Genomic DNA, 16,776 nt, shown 5'->3' on the forward strand with positions numbered 1-16,776 from the left:
CCAGCACTGGTGCACGTTCCGCTCTGCCATGAGGAATGAGAGCAGCCGGTGAGAGCTGTCACTGAGGATAGGATTCGCAAATGAAGCAAAGGAGTGACAAATTAGAGGAATCATTCTTGAACAAGCCTGTGGCAGCTCTTACTTGCCAACAAGGCAAGGCACCATTTACTCCCCAGTGGCAACAGCAGAAAGGCTCAGAGCAGTTGTAAACGGGCCTCTCAGGTGGCTCAGCACAAGCCCTGGGGAGCACTCCTGTCTGCAAGGTGTCTGGAAACTCAAGTGTCCCTTCCCTCCATGCAGGCCAGGCACTTTGGTGGGCCCACGTGCCCACAAGCTTCCACTGCTGCAAACAGCATCATAGAATCCATCGGGTTGGAAAAGACCTTTAAGCTCATCCAGTCCAACTGTTCCCCAGCACTGCCAAGGCCACCACTAACCCATGGCACTGAGGCCTCATCTCCACGGTGTGTGAACACTTGCAGGGACGGTGACTCCAGCCCTGCCCTGGGCAGCCTGTTCCAATGCCTGAGCACCCTCTGGGGAAGGAATTTGTCCTAATATCCAATCCAAACCTCTCCTGGCACAGCAAGGCAGGTGATTATTTCCCCCTGCAAAGAGCTGTGGAGTTGAACAAAGAGAAAATGGAAGAAAAAGGGAGAAGGGAAAACTGTCTTTACAGCCCCTCTGACAGCCAACACAGCTTGCATCAACTATCTTTGCTACTTGTTTCTTCTGCTGCTCGACAAGGAAGACTCTCTCCAGCCTCCCTATTCCTCTCTGGTGCATCCAATCACTTCTTGTCTCCAGCATCTACATTCACCTTGCCCATCTCCAGGTCAGAGACTAACGGAGCAGCAATTCCATCTTTCTTTTTACATCTCCAAAATGTTAGCTAAGGAGGGAGCCTGCCTCCTCCCTACCAAGGAGCAGCACCCTGAGCAGAGCTGAAGCACCTTGTGTGGAGAGATCCCTATTTTACCATCAGTCAAACAACAGCCCAAGCCTGCCCAGCTGCAGAGGGTTTAATTTTTACTCCTGTAGACGAACGGGTCAATTTGATCACATCATTTATTGGGAAGAAAATGCAAACAACACCTATTATTTTGCTTGCTATGTGTTGCGCATCGATGCCCCTGCTCTGCAACGGCGCAATGCCCTGACCTAGCTCCCGACGTTGCCATCTGAGGTAAGGCAGAGGGGACAGGGAGTAAGTGCTACGGAAGGTAGGTGGGGTCTGCTCTACACCCCTTGGACCATCTGGCCCCATTTTACAGCAAAGGAGGCAGAGTCAGGACACAAAGACTGGCCACCACTAGTGCTTTGGGTAGGCTCAGTCCCACAGGGATAGAGGGAAAACGCTTCCAAAGCTCTGACCAACACCAGTCTAGCTGTTCCCATGGGATCTGAAAGCTGATCCAGTCCACAGTGGCTTGGCCACACATCTCTGCCCAGTGCTGGCTGTGTGGTTCTGCTGGGGGCAAAGGGGTTTAGCAGGAGGTGAGCAAGACCTAGGTAGAAGTGCGTGTTTTCCGGGGAAGACAGTGCGTGAACCCTGGCAGTGAAAGTGACTCCGAGAGAGATCGGTTCCAAACATGCTACATCTCCATTGAAAACAAACAAAAAAGTTTAAAAAATAAAATAATATTTTATATATATATATATATTTATATAAATGAAAAGCTATCAACTAGCAGCAACGGTTCTAGAGATATCTTAGCACCAAGACCAAGGGCAGGGGGGTAACAGGAGAAAGGAAAGGTTCAGTGTTGCTGATACCACCATCATGTTTCCAAACAACACAGCTTGGCACAAAGCTCATCCCTCTGGGGAGTGAGAACGTGTCGGACACCTTCTGGACAACATGTTCTCACCCCCATGATGATCTGGTCAGGTTGGTGCTGTCCATGCCACATCAGCAGGGCAAGGCACTAGCATCTGTGGAGTTTTTGCACCTTTTTGTTTGTGTGGGGTTGTTTTTTTTTGGTTAGTTTTTATCTTTTTTTCTCTTTTTTTTTTTTTTTTTTTGCTTTTCTAACCTGAAGTGATATTGTGTGAATACCTGGAGCTCGTTTACTGTAAAAGAATAAAACAAAGAAGAACCCCAAGCCCACAGAACAATCTCTATGTGATGGAAGGTGCAAGTCCCCCATTCACATTTCAGCTGGGCTTTGCATCCCTTCAAGAAAGGAAGAAGTATTTCACAGGAAAAAGCAGAGCAATCCCTTCTTCCTGCTGTCATCAGTTCTGCTGTGCTGTGGAACATGTTACCTTGGTCACAAGAGAATACGTGAACCTTTGTAGAACATCATCACATGAATATAATCCAAGATAATCTTGCATTGATAGCTCCTGCCACCAAAGCGCAGCAGGTTTTTCTTTCAGTCATTCCAAAAGAAAACAAAAGGAAACAGAACAAAACCCCCCACAACAATATAGGATTATAAAGACATAGTATAAATAATGTAAATTAGAATATACTTTTTAAGCCTTTGAATCTCAAAGCCCATGGATGGCTCTTGACTCATTGGCTGTCTAGCTTCCACAGCAGCCCTGGTTTTCGAATGAACAGTTGTATATATATATATATATATATTTATCTCCTACAATATAAAAATATAAATGCAAAAAATTTCCCCCTGCCTTCTCTAATTTGCTATTTTATAGTCTGCACATGACATTGTGTTAGAATATATGCATGATAGACTGGTACTACTGTAATCAGAAAAGGAGCTGAAAGCCAAGTATTACTCTACAGCCCAAAAGGAAGGAGACTGAGAAAGAGGCATCACAGTTTTGTTGCTAAATCAGAAGAAAAACCCAAAATCACACCCCCAGCCTCTCCCTCCTGCCAGTAATCTCTGTGAGTGAAGATATCTCCCACTCAGCTAAGAGAACTGGATGGAGCTGGAGAACTGGGGACAACAGAAAAGCACGGGATACTCTGTCAGGAATCAGAACAAAGGGTTGTCAACATAAGGCTCAAATGGCTCAATAACCAGACTGAACAACGGAAAGAGAGGCAGAGATTCAAACTGAGGAGGATAAAAAACCCCAACAACCAACCCCAAAACAAAACAACACAAAAAAACAACCCAACAACAACACACATACAAAAGAAACTGCCGGGAGGATGAGGCTGACAAAGACCCGTTGTGTAGCTTATAGAGAGTTAGGTTTGAACATGTAGAGTATGGCCCCAGCACATGCTTCTAAAGAATGAAATGTTGCCACCTACACTGCAGCTGCCATGGTTGGAGACACCAGTAAAAGTCTAAACATTGTCTCAATCTTTAAAACTCTGCTTAGCTTCTATCAGACGCACATCGTCTTAAACTTTAAAACTTTCAGTGTGGGTTTCTCCTTAATATAGATAATATATATATATTTTATATAATATATCAAAGTTTAGAGTATAGATTAAAAAAATTATTCAACAGCTTTCTGATCTGAGGCATTCCTTCCTAAATATCGGGGTAAAACTCAGAGCCGTGGTCCATGCTCTGCAACATCGGCTTCTGATCAAGGGACGACATCCTGCTCAGCATTTCAGCTGACAGAGCGTAGCTATTGCCCGACTTCTCCTCAAACCAACTATCTAGTGCCCTTTTGCAATCGAAGTTGGCAATGGGTGGCCCGTTAACGGCAATGGTCAAAAGATCACTGAGCTGCTCCAGAGTGAGCCGGGAGCGGTTGTTTTTGCGCACTCTCTGCAGGGCAGCGCGCCCCTTCTCACAGCAGGCCGATGAGGTGGGAAGGACTTTGAGGATCTGAACTATTTTATTGAGGAGGGGGAATCTCTGTTTGTATTTACAAATGTGACTGAGCAAGTCTTTAAAACCATTTTTGGTATAATAATCCACCTTGAGTTCTCGCCACTCCATCAGCAGACTCCCGCGGGTGTCCATCCCCTCTCGGCAAGCCTCTCTGGAAAAGGATGGGACCGTCTCCAGGTGTTCAAATATCTGTACCATATCCTCCTTCCCATAGCTCATGAGCTCATCAGTGCTTCTGGGCCACGTTGCAAGGTCAAATACCTGACAGGCCTTCACAAATGTCCGGCTACGGGAATCAAACCTTTGGGCTAGGATCACCTGGGTCTTCTGGCAGATCTTTTCTCGGATTGACTGGAATTTGGCTTCAGCCACCCGGAGGTTTTTCACAGCAATGCCATTAAAGCTTTCACGGAAGTTTTCCTCAAACTCCTGCAAGTATTCCCCAGGTGAGTCTGCAAGACGGCTGATTTCTTGGATGGCTTCCTCTATCTTATCATCCACCTGTGACACAAGAAGGTATTCCCCTTGGAAGACGTAGGCGAGGCGTGAAAGCACAGCAATCACATCCAGTAGGAAGTATATAAGTTTAATCGACTGGTAGTCCATCAGAAACTGCAGAAGGGCCAAGGCAATGGCAGAAGCATCTGCTCTTTGGGTCTGGCCACTGACATCTTTGAGATGGGCCACAACCTCAAGGTAATCCTTGATTAGAGCATTGAGCACATTCTGCTCCCCGATGATCCACTTCACTGCTCTAATGTCCCCCAAGAACTCGGTCTCCTCACACAGAGTGGCTGCAGTGACCCTCAACTCACACATGAGTCGGGGAGAGTAACGATAGAAACTGAGCAACTGCTTCAGATTGTTTTCCAGCTCCTCCAGGCACGGCAGTTCCTTCCCACTGATTGCATCCAAAATTTCCAAGTGGGGCCTATGTACCATAAAGGGCAGGCAGAGAAGCCAGGGCAAGGTCTTTCTGATTGTCATGAACAAGTTGGCTCTCAGGCTGGCAGTAATGTTAGCACCATCGACTCCCAAGCCAATAGTTGGCTTCTCATCCTGCAATTGTATTCCGAGACTGGAAAAAGCCCTGTCTAATGCTTGGAGGTAACTGTCTGTTGTAGAAAAGCCCAGTTCCTGAAGAGACAGGAATTCTGTTGCCGGAGGCCCATCGCTGCTTGTGTACTGCACATAAACTGCCACGGTATCTGCAAGCAAGTCATCACTCTGCCCATCTAGGATGATGCTAAGGAAGGGAGACTGTCGGATGCGTTCAACAAGGTCCTCTCGAAGAGCCCGGGCGATGTGATGGATTAAGATTTGGCAGTCTCCCTCGTTCATGTATTGATCCACCACCTTGAGCTCACACTTCCTCAGCAGTTCTGCCAGAGGCCGAAAGTCATAGTAGGGCCTGCCCTCCAGGGCCAAGTGGTAGGCTGTGTTGAAGAGGAGGGTCATGTTCCGGCACATCTCTTCTGTCTTCTCTGGGTGCATCCTGAGCTTGTAAAGCTGCAGGCACTTCTTGTGGAGGTTGCTCTGGCTGTGAAGCTTTATTGTGTGTATCTTGAACTGCTTTGAGCCAATGATGAAGGCTGAAGTCCGAGAGGATTGCACTGTGTACTGCCTGCAGACGTGGCACCACATTTCATTCAGTGTCGGGGAGTACCGCAGAAACCAGAACTTTTTAAGCCACTCTTGCTTGAACCGCCGTATCCTTCGGCCCGTCGCAGAAGACATCTTGGAAGGCTCATCTGTAGCAGCAATCATGTCATTGGAAACTGATTCATCAGCAGAATCTACCTCTTGGTCATCGTCCTCCATGATGGTGGGAACAGAGATGATGCTTTCTGAAGCTGTAACAAGAACAAAAACAAATAGGAAAGGTATTTACAAAGTTGCTGAGCTAGAGAAGTATCCTACTGGTGACAGCAGAGCACTGCCTGATGAGGTGGCCGCAACCCGCCCTCTCCTGCCCCAACAGTGCACTACAGGTAGAATTTGAATCATGGCTTTGAAGGGAAAACAAATCAATCTTTCTGCATAGGAAATTCGTCTGCACCGTGCCACAATGGACAGCAAGAAAGAATACTACATCCTGGCCACTTACACAATACATGCTATGACCCACATATTCCCTTTGGTGAAGGTTCCCGGCTGCTCAACAACACATTCCTGAAGGAAATGAAATGTATCTTCAGAAAGGGACACATGGTTGTGTTAAGGTTGGAGAAACAGAGATGGCTTTCCAACAAAGGGCACAGCAGGACATCATTTCATACACAAAGAGCGCACATTTCACTGTTACCACAGTCATTCAGACTTGTTTGGTAGCCCTTGAGGCACTGCAGAGGGGCTTCCGCTGGAAGAGAAGGCATCAAAAATACAGCAAACAAACTGTCTGCAATGGAATGTCTTTTTTATTGGCAGTGCATTATCAATTACAATGGCAACAAAGAGCAAGTTGTCATACAGAGTCTTTCCCAAGACAGTGTTTTCCACTGTGCCCACAGCATCAGCTCCTGGCCCACCCGGTCACAAAACCTGACAGCAAACCTTCCATGGAACCAACGTGTTCACCTGAATATTCAGGGCAAAAACGCTTTAGATGGGTACACAGCACACAGGCATCTCACTACTCTCCTTAGGCAGGGTTTGGAGAACGCTGTTACTCGGCAAGGCTTACCTGTGGGGTCTGAGAATTCTTGGAGCTCGGGTACCTGGGGCGGTAACACGGGTGGCTCGGGTAACTTCCCAGATCTCAGCATGTCTAACTCAGCCTGCAGCTCCCGGATCTTCTTCTTCAGACGGATGCAGTTGGGGCAGAAGGAGGTGGTGGGGATTTCATGGGAGTTGCCTTGTGCAGAGGCCAGTGACAGCTCCGTTGGGCTGTCTGCTTTGAGTGACAAAGGCTCTTCTTCCTCATCGTCAAGGATTCCCATCTCTTTGGCGGAGCTGAAAGAGGAACCATGAGGGACCTTCCATTCCCCCTCGCTCAGGTTTCTGCTGAGGCCCAGGGAGCCATGCTGCATGGCACTGCCACACCGCTCAAAGATGTCTTCAGCCTGGTATTTAGATGCTTTTCTGATGGCAAGTGGTGTACTTGTTACTAACTGGTTCTCTTCGAATTTGGCGGACTCCAAAGAAGCCTCCAGGACATCTTTGAAGATGAGGTCAATCTTTTTCTTCTTTGTTTGGGGGTGGGATTCCCCCTCCTCACAGCTGCGCTTGTAAGGGCTCTTCCCTTGCTTTAAGGTGGCGAGCTGGAGTGGCCCCCTCGCGTCCTCTTGGTTCTCCATGTTCTTTTCCAGCTTTTCCCTCTGTAACCTTTTGTCTCCTAGAAAGGAAAACGAGGGGTGGGGATTATCACTGGGAACCCAGCAACATCCCTCAATCTAAAACTCAAACAGAAAATAGAACAAAAAGGCAGGCTGAATCCCTGCAGGTCTGCACGTTGTGTTCCAAACCAGGGAACTGACACAACCCAGTGGAAACCAAGGCTTGCGAGAGGAAGGAGCCCTGCTAATGGGCACGTCTGCAAAAACAGAGACAGTTTTGGGTAGCCACAGCAGAGTAGAACCCACACACTTTAAAGAGAAGAGCAACTACAGGCAGCTCGTTTAACCTAAAGGTGTAACCAACCTGAGCTGGAAGAGGACTACGAGGTGAATGACTGATCGCAGTGGAACCTAACACTCAGAGCCCAAGCACTATTTTGGCTGGCTGGAAGACCTATGCCTGTTTTGACTTGGTAAAAGGTATCAAGTGTACAGCGGTGCAGCGAGAGATTTGGACCATTTCATGACAACCATGGCACAAAGTTTGCAAGCCCCTTTACTCTCATTCAGTTTGGAGGCTGCTCCAGAAATGCAAAGGTAAAGGAGTAAAAAACAACCTGCACTCTTAAACCCCAAAGGTACTCATTGTCAACTGAGCTACAATGGGTGAATGCCCTCCAAGGATGGGGCATCAGTGGAGTCTAAGAGCGTGGCCATTCAGTGATAAAATGAAAATAAAATAAAAGCAACCTCATACAAATTATTAATTGCTTAAAATAAATGGAATAGCCAGATTTCCTTACCTGGAAATTCAAAAGACGATAGGTTTGCCTCAATTTCCATCATTCTTCTATCTTGTAAATAACTTCAAGCATTGATGGCTTCCCAAACAAGACGCTGCTTTATGCTGATTTTTGGTTTTGTTTGCTTTTAAAGTGTATTCATGCTTTCATAATTGTTACGGAGCAAAAGCTACCATTCCCTCTCTAAGGAGAGCAATGCTATGAATGCAGAAAAGATGCAAGACTTGAAACAGTTAGAGTAAGGCACTATAAAAAAGGCTGGGCCGAAAGGCAGGGATTTTGCACTGGGTTTGAATGCTGGCTGGCAACCCCAGCCTCTTCTGGAGTGAATCTGTAACAACAGATCTCATTTTCAACACACTGATAATGATTTCTATGGGCAAAGCTTTTGAGCCTTGAGTACTGGTATTTGAGTCTTGGTATTTCCCCTGTTACAGACTAAAACAACGGCTGGCAGAGATAGGGGTTTAGAGAATGGGTTCTTCTTCCCCAGTGATTTTTTTCCCCCAACCACCCAAGTGGTTCAGCCCCATGGAAAAGATATAAATCACAAGATGTTACCTCACATTACTGTTCTCAACTCCATTGGTGGGGCAGGTCAGAAACTGCCAACAGAAACAAAACCCTATGAGTTTAAAGTGTGCCACTTCATGCACAGGGCTCATCTGCAGGGGATCTGAAGTCTGTTCAATAGAAAGTGACTCGAGAGGTTTTGGTGCTGCTCGCTGACCACCTCCCAGTGCCCTTCTGGCTGAGTTGGTGATGTCTCTTGCAAGTCTAGCAATGGCCCAAGTGATGCTCTGTTTAACAACATCCCTGTGCTGCTTTTTGGAATGCAGGCTGAGCCCAACATGCCGCAGGATGCTCCTAGAATGTTCTGCATGGCCATGTAGGTTTCTACCCGAGTGTGTGGTATGGCGGGTCCTGGTGAGCAGATCTTCACTGCACTTGTAGCACAGAGCAGGCTGTGAGTGACCATTTCAAACCACGACACCATGACAAACCATGACCAAAGGCATGTCTGTGTGGCAGGGCAGGAGCCTTGGTGCCCATCCAGAGCAGCTGCTCCAAGGGCATGGTCCTTCTCTGCCATTCTAAGCACTAAGCCATCTGGACCACTAACGCGTGCATGTTGTGCAGCCAAATCACTGCAGGCTGGACCTAATCACTCAGTCATGTCCATTAACATAGAAAACCACATTCACATCAACATTACTTCAGAAGTGGGAATTGCCCAAGTATAGTCATCAAGATGTGACACTGCAAGTGCATAATGACTCTAAGGTGAGAGAGGATAACCAGCTTTGTCAGGACACGTTGTCCACTCCATGATTAAAGAGGAGACACCTTTTACCAAGTCAAGGCAGCAACAGCAGCTGTGTAATAATATACATGGAAATCTTAATTAGAAAGTTATATTTAGTGTGGCTGCTCCTCTGAGGCCCTGCCATTCTGTGGGCAGGCCTGGAAAGAAATGCCCTTAATTAAGTTCAGGTATCAGCACTATATAAATGGAGAGATGCATTAAGAGTTTTTGCCTTCCTCTAAAGCTTCCTATATTGCTGACATTACACTGACCTAAAGGACCGCTGGGTTTGTTCCAGAATGGCTACTCCTTAAGATAAGAACAATTTTTATCCAGGGAGGAATCAGTGTGACAAGAACAAAGCCTCCTGTATGTTGTACACGCACTCTAAGGTTGTGAGACTAAGGAGTCTCTAGCTGATGTCGCGCTGATCCCAAATTATCTCTCTGAAGAAAGAGGAGATAAATTAAGCGAGGAAAATGGACATACAAACACACCGAGGATATCTCTCTTTCTTATGCACACAAAACCAGATGGAGCCCCCCCAGACAGGCTACTCAAGAAGCCAGAGGAAGCAGCATGTTCAGAGGGAAAAACTAATGCTGTCTGTAGGATCTTCAGCCTGGCAATCTTCAGGCTGGAAAGTCTTGTGTTAGAGATGCTCTGTGATCCCTGGGCTTTGCTTCAGGCTCTTGCACACATATGACATGACACAACATAACACATGACATGACACAACGTAGCACAAATCTCGTTCATGATGTCCATGACAGTGGTTATCTGATTCTTCTTGTACACCTATCCATCCATCCATCCATCCATCCATCCATCCATCCATCCATTCATCCACCCATACATCCACCCATCCGTCCATGCCATGCACAACTGGTGACTCTTGCCTAGAGGTGCTCTGTGTCTAGAAACACAGCTCTCCTCACCTAGCCTGTGCATTACCTATTTCACCCATCACACGTGGTCCAACAAGTGTCTCAGCCCAAGGGGATGCAGGGAAAAGGGTGGAAAGGGAAGGACTCACCGCTTGTGAGGTTCCTGTTGATGGTCTCCTGGGACATACAGTGCAACCTCTTCATGTAATCCTCACTGTACCAGACCCGCAGCTTCTCCCCAGGGCAGATGTCACGGCAGGCACGGAAGTAAATCCTCTCGCTGTGCTGGAAGGCCATCAGGTTCTGCTCCCTCTCCTCCCGGGAGATGATCACGTACCTGGAAGCAAGGTGACAAGGCAGGTGTGAAGCACAAAGCTCTCCCCTGTGCCCTTCCCTTGCACCAAAATGACAACCATGATGGAGCCAGAATGACCTTCATAGAGAGCCATCAACACAGCCACACTGGAAAGCATGGAATAATAAGTAATGGTGTGCAAATTGCCAGATACAGGACAACAAGCACAAACACCCAGGGAACACTAAGCCAATGGATCCATTTCTGCTGGGGAAGGGATAACAACAATGTCCATCCAACCTGAAGGAGCATCTGCCAGTGAGGGTGACACAGAATCTTACAGGCAGAAATATCTTTGCCTGGTGATGGAAACAAGGACTTCTTGACTCCTCACTACCACTTCACACCCCATGGACTCCTCCCTTGTCCTCAGGAACATCTGGAATATGGCAGTTTTCCTCAGCCAGTCTCTTTTCCCAAAACACCATCTCTCTTTTTAGTAGATACCAGATTTCCTTGCTTCTCTCCTCTTGGACAAGCAGAATTGAGATACTCAGGACAGAAACATGGACACTTAATGTGCACGGGGGTATTCACGAGTTGTCCAAAAGGAAACCAAGGACATGCCAGAACTGGAAGGTTTTGCACTTGGGCATTCAGCAGGGTGGGACATAAGAGTACAATCAGTCCTGCAAGTGGAAACCACAGCACTACACTGGGCATCTCTTTGTAGTGCTGACAGGAAGACTGCCTTCTGGGCATGGGATTTATCTTCCTGATTTAAACCAGCTAGATTTCAGCTCAGCAGAAATGTATTAATCCCCACTCCAAGCAACTGGCCTTCTGTTCACTTGCTAAGACAGATCTATAGCTAGGATCACATCATTTGCTCTCAGACTCCTTGTGTTCCTGTTAAGAGAACATTAAAAAGGCTTGGTAAGACTGGTTCCAGCTGCCACCAACACGAGCTCCTAACACCCACCCAGAACCAGGAGGCCCCATCATTGCACATACAAGCAGATCTGAACAGTTCACAGCTAAAAGCTTTTTCTTCTCTTATTCCATTTGCCGCTATTACTCTATTATTATTACACATGCATTATATACTTCCTGCTGCAGTAACATTAATGAAGGCGAGTGGCACATGGCTCCTCTGACATCTGCTGCTACGAGTCCTTGACCAAACATTCTCTTATAGCTCACAGGGATGTCTTTGGCTTAAGAAATCCAAATGCTCTCCCCTTCTCCAGCCATGTGCACGCACACACAGAAGACACAAGCCCACCTGCACACGAGCCCACAAACACGTAAGGTCACAAACATGGTGAAGCTTCCCACAGAACACCCAAAACAAGTCTGCAGTGTCTCAGACCACTCAAAGCTCTGGCAGTTCTGGTTTTAATGGTCAGCAACGGTGCATGTGCCTGCAATCAGTTGTATTTTTCCTAATGTGAACGACGCAGGATGCTCCGCAATCTTCAGTCATTATCCAAGCAGCAGGCTCTGGCACTGCCAAAATTAGCCCAACATTGGCTTTGGTTAACCCTTGTTTTACTTCTGAGCACAAAAGGCACTTTTAAACCACCGGCTTATGTGTGTCTGAGAAGGAAAGGAGGCATGGAGCAGCGTGGTGAGAAGGAGGTCCTGCAAGAGCACACAGCTAGCACTGCTGGGCTGTCACTTCTGAGTGTTAGCCATCACTACAAAGGTGCATCAGGCATTCAGAGATGCCTGACAATACAACCCTTGAGATGCAGCAACTTGTTGTGGTCAGCCTGGTGCCCCACAGCACAGGAGATCCTAGAGGATGCTCTCCCCAGTCCAAGCAAAATGCCAGGATGCTTCTACCAGCGAGAGAGACCCTGCATCTGCCCTGCATCCCACTGCCCAAACAGAGCAATGACAAGATGAAGGTGCCCCTGCAAAGAAGTCTGGTCACCTGCATAGATTTATCGTAGAATCAAATCATAGAATGGCTTAGGCTAAAAGGACCTTAAGATCATCCAGTTCCAACCCCCTGCCACAGGCAGGGATGCCTCACACTAGACCATGTCGCCCAAGGCTCTGTCCAACTTGGCCTTGAACACTTATCACCCTGAGGTCCCTCACAGCTCCTTAGTGCAATATTCAAGGCTTACATTCCCACAGTCAGTGGCACTGAATTCAATGGGCAGGGGCAGGATGGCCTGGTGCATCCCCATCAAAGCACATGTGACAATGAGATGTACAGAATCCTCTAAAACACAACTCTGCATGGGAAAGGGAGAGCATGGTTAACTGTAACTGCTCCCATCAGGGCTCACTTTAACGATGAAGTACTTGATTGACAATGAGCATGCTTTTCCTGTTCCCTGCTCTCTTTGTGCCTCCAGGTTTCTGCCTGAGCAGTGTCCTTCAGCTTTGCTGCTGCATCCTTCAGCTCTAGACCATCCTGGAGCATCGGGAAGCTGGGAGGAGAGCGCTGCTGCTTTCACCAGGAGGTATGTAGGAAGCCCTTAGCAGAGAGTAGTGGAATAATCCAGTCACAAACATGTTTCTTGACTGCATATGGCAGCTGGTAACTGCTTTACACTCCTTGAGAGGAAGCTTTACAACTGTGATACTTCCCTGAGGTAACATAAAGAGGGATGAGATCATCCGCATAAATGAAACCAGTGCTGCTCTGGTGACCACAGAGGCACAAATGACACGGGTTATAAAGGACTGCATTAAACCCAAACTCGCCTGCTGGCCTAAGGTCTGCACACCATGGGCTGAGGATGGAGGAAGTCACAACATTAAGGAGCAGCCTGCTTGGCAAGGCAGGGACACAAACTGCTGCTGAGGGCAGAGCACAGGACCTGCCTTCACTGACACATCCTCCCGAGACCGCAATGCTCACACCATCAGCAACCTTCTTGTGAAGGCTGGAAAGCAGCCAGCCCCCTCCTGATGCCAAACACTCAAGCTGCATGGAGGCAGGACGGCTCCCTTAGTTTAGATGCCCAGGACGCAAGTACTGCATGCAGACAGGCATGGCTCTGCTTGTGCAGCGAGTTTCCCTTGGAGCATGATCCCTGGAGGAGGAGTGGGATCAGGATCACTGATGGAACAGACCCAGCCATCCATAGCTGCTCCTGCTCCTGCAGGAAGCACAGCCAACAGCTACAAATAGGACACTTCATGTCTTGCTCAGTCCCTCAGCCAGGCTCAAGAACACCACAGATTCTTGCCCAGGCTACTGAGGACCAGCCACTGCACCAATGGAGACCATTAATGACTCATTTGCTGCTACTGGGGCTTAGATCAACTCCATGGCTATTGGAAACACAGCGCCTTCCTGTTCAGGGCCACCTTTCCCATAGCCTCTCCAGCCAGCAGCACACTCAGGACACCCAATTGCCAGGTTTTGGGATGGCCCAGTGAGCATGCCCAGGAAAACACCAAGGTAATGAGGAAGCTCAGGCTCCTGCCCACCCAACTCCTCCCCATGCCTACCCCATGCCCCTGTGTTGCTCACCCTCTGGCTTGGCTCTGGTGGTGCTCCGCTGATGCTCTGCCATGGCTGAGCACCACAGGGAAAACGCCATTCACTGGCCTTTCCCAAAGCAGAGGCAGGGCAGGAGATGCCACATGAGAGCTGCCACAAGGCCAGGCAGATACCATGAGGTGCCATACCCACAAACCCTACCCCAGCACCTCCAGGAGACCCCAGCATGTGTAACAGGCTTATGACCAGCTCAGGCAGATGTTATAGGAGAGAAACAAACGACTCAGCAGCTGTGTTAAAAGTGTTATATATTTATTGCATTCTTAACAAAAATACTTTGAAAGAAATAATTCTTTTTCAGCATGTACAAGACATGGAGATACTGGGGTTGAGCACAGCAGTTTGCTTTGACACAGGCACTTACTTCAATAGTCAGGTAACATGATGGGTGCAGGAGGAAGCATCCTTTGCAAGCCAGTACATACAAGCCACTCCATCAAGGGGTCTACACAGGGCAGGAGATACCTCCCCGGAGCTGGGCCAATCTGTAATAGTCCACAGAGGAAACTGGGGGAAGACATCAGGCAGTTCACAGCACAAGGTCCTTTCTCCTGACCAGAGCCCAGCCTTTGGGTGTTTGGATGGAAGGCTGCACATCCTGCACCAGGAAACTCTGTCTGAACGTGTCTGTGTGGGCAAACTGATGGCAGCAACACCACCAGCTCCCTCCAGTGCCCAGCACCTATGGGAGCCTCCTCCTCTGCAGACCTGAGGGTTCCTGGAAGGGATCCCCCTGGACAACATGCAAGGAGCTTATCCTATCACAGTGCATCCACAGGAGAACATCAGCAGGGACCAGGTATTATAAAAATATAAAATACTACTTTTAATATATAGCAGCAGCACTCTATGGACTCAACCTTTAAAATATATCATGGTTTTTATTTCAGTTGTGATTCATAAATTAGATCCATTTCTACCACCTTTCCCAATCTTCCCTTCAGCTGAAGGGAGACTGTGACTTTAGAGAATACATGTTATAACAGAAGTAAAACTACATCCTCTGAGGAAGGTGAGCAAGTACTGCCCTGGTCTGGCACCAGCACTATGAGGAATGTCCTCTGCATGAAACCAGCACAGGTCATACCTCGGAAAGCAGGTTTTTCTTCTTGCCAGACGTCTGCTTCCTTGAGCAAACCTTTTACCACACCACTAAAAATAAATTACTTGAATCAGTATTATAGAACAACTAAAATAGGACAAGCAGGAATGCCTGACACAGCAGACATCCATTGAACTTCCCAGCAGAGAAGCTAGTGCACTATACTTCTGACAGACAACCCAGAGAGATTCAAGAAGATCCTTCAAGACCGCATAAAGCCATCCTTCTGATACCCTGCACTGCCTATGTTCAATACCTGCTGACGTTTATACAACCTTTTGGCCTAGTCTGTAGCCCAGACATGACACTGAGGATGAGCATTCACATTGCCTGCAACCCACCACATACAATAGGACAGCCTGGAGAGCAGCAGCGTGTTAACTGTGCTAGCTTGGAGCTTTTCCCTGCTAGAGCATATCATGGGAATAGAACAGAATAGGATCAACTAATAGTCCATTTTTGGTTTGCAGGGATGGAAGGTGCAGATGTGCAAATCAAAGAGAAGACAGAGATCACATAAAAAGGTGCCACACTCTCACCACCTGACATGGCATTATTCAAGCCTAGTTTCAGAACTGGGGCTGTACATGGGAACCTCATGCAGCACTAAAGCAATTCTAATGTTGTAACACAGTTCTTCCTTGCAGATGTATTGGGAAAGCAAGCAGTACAAAACCGGCACATCTAAGACTTTCACCTATGCAGCTGTGAATTTAGCTTGTAAACTCTTCATGAGAGGAGAACAAAGTACAGATCCCACCCTAAGTAACACTGAGTAAGTGCAAAGTAACTGTACTGAAGTTGACAGAATTACAGCGATACAGACCAACCTGTTCCCAAGGTCAGAAGAAGGCCCTACATCCTTCCTTGTTTCTGTGCAGTCTCTCACATTCTGGGGAGGGAGAGCTGGTTCAAAACCAAAGCTTGTAACATGCAAGGAAATAATATGGTACCATTACCTTTAAATGCTGTCACATTATGAATAACTGCAGGTAGGGGTTTTAGACTGGAGCAGACAAAGGCTAAACTCTCTGATGTAAGCGCCTGTGCCACTGCAGGATCCAGGCACATGCCATAGCAGCTCTTCTGAGCAGCCTAAAACCACACAGTGCTCAGACCTGCCCTTCTGGCCTCAGCATTGTGCCTCCCTGCCTTCCCTGCACAAGCTTTGCTTTACATCCCTCTCCCCAAACCTATGCCTAAATCACAGTAAGCCCTGGATTACCCATTCGTGCTGGTAATAATGACAGTAAGAGTCTCTAGAGCCATAAGGATGTGACTCTGCACACTACATATAATAATTTGCAGGAAGATGATGGGAAGGCAGTGGTAGGGCAAATTTGTTGGTTGCTTTTAAATACACTTGCTCTGGAATACACTGTCTCAGTAAATAACATTTCACAGGCACAAGAAGAGATCAAGACAATGATTCCTATTGCATTGCTTAGTTTAAAGAGAATTCAAAGCATGGGGAGCCCAGCGAAAACTATTACCTATGAATAGAATGATGTCCTACATTCCAAGCTCTATAAGATTTAGGATTCCTCTTTGCCATTGCAGAGGGCCAGCCCTACTATTCAGCTGCCACAATTCATACTGCTGTTAGCTAGCAGGGGGATGGACTGGTTGGGGTAGCTGCTGACCTTCCCTGCAGAGTACTGATACAGATGGAGAGGCCACATGAGCATGCAGCAGCTCAAGGAAGGGGCACCCTTCTTTATGTTATATCAGACTAAAGATGGTGTTTTCTCTTCCGTGACCTAGTAACCCGTGCAGGAGGGGTCTGTTTTGGGGTGTTTTGGTTAG

The 16,776-nt window shown here is 47.5% G+C and overlaps 1 protein-coding gene across 5 annotated transcripts in view; it reads right to left on the reverse strand.

Annotated features, from left to right (window-relative positions):
• Positions 1-687: 687 nt before the first annotated feature.
• The window catches only part of PRDM11 (PR/SET domain 11), a 47,843-nt gene continuing 31,754 nt past the window's right edge, over positions 688-16,776 (reverse strand). For 2 of the 5 annotated variants that reach the window (XM_057408714.1, XM_057408712.1), the window contains exons 6-8: positions 10,194-10,381; positions 6,457-7,107; positions 688-5,626 (exon numbers count right to left, since the gene is read on the reverse strand). In XM_057408714.1, the coding sequence (XP_057264697.1) occupies positions 3,462-5,626; positions 6,457-7,107; positions 10,194-10,381 (3,004 nt within the window). In that variant the 3' untranslated portion in view covers positions 688-3,461. Of the gene's footprint in view, positions 5,627-6,172; positions 7,108-7,851; positions 9,843-10,193; positions 10,382-16,776 lie in introns of those variants that run through there. The other 3 variants (XM_057408716.1, XM_057408715.1, XM_057408717.1) reach the window with 3 other exon arrangements.

Source organism: Pezoporus wallicus, unplaced genomic scaffold, assembly GCF_028554395.1.
Source record: "Pezoporus wallicus isolate ANWC-B61680 ecotype Strahan unplaced genomic scaffold, APGP_CSIRO_Pwel_v1 contig_6382, whole genome shotgun sequence".
In the NCBI taxonomy this organism is placed as follows: Eukaryota; Metazoa; Chordata; class Aves; order Psittaciformes; family Psittacidae; genus Pezoporus; species Pezoporus wallicus.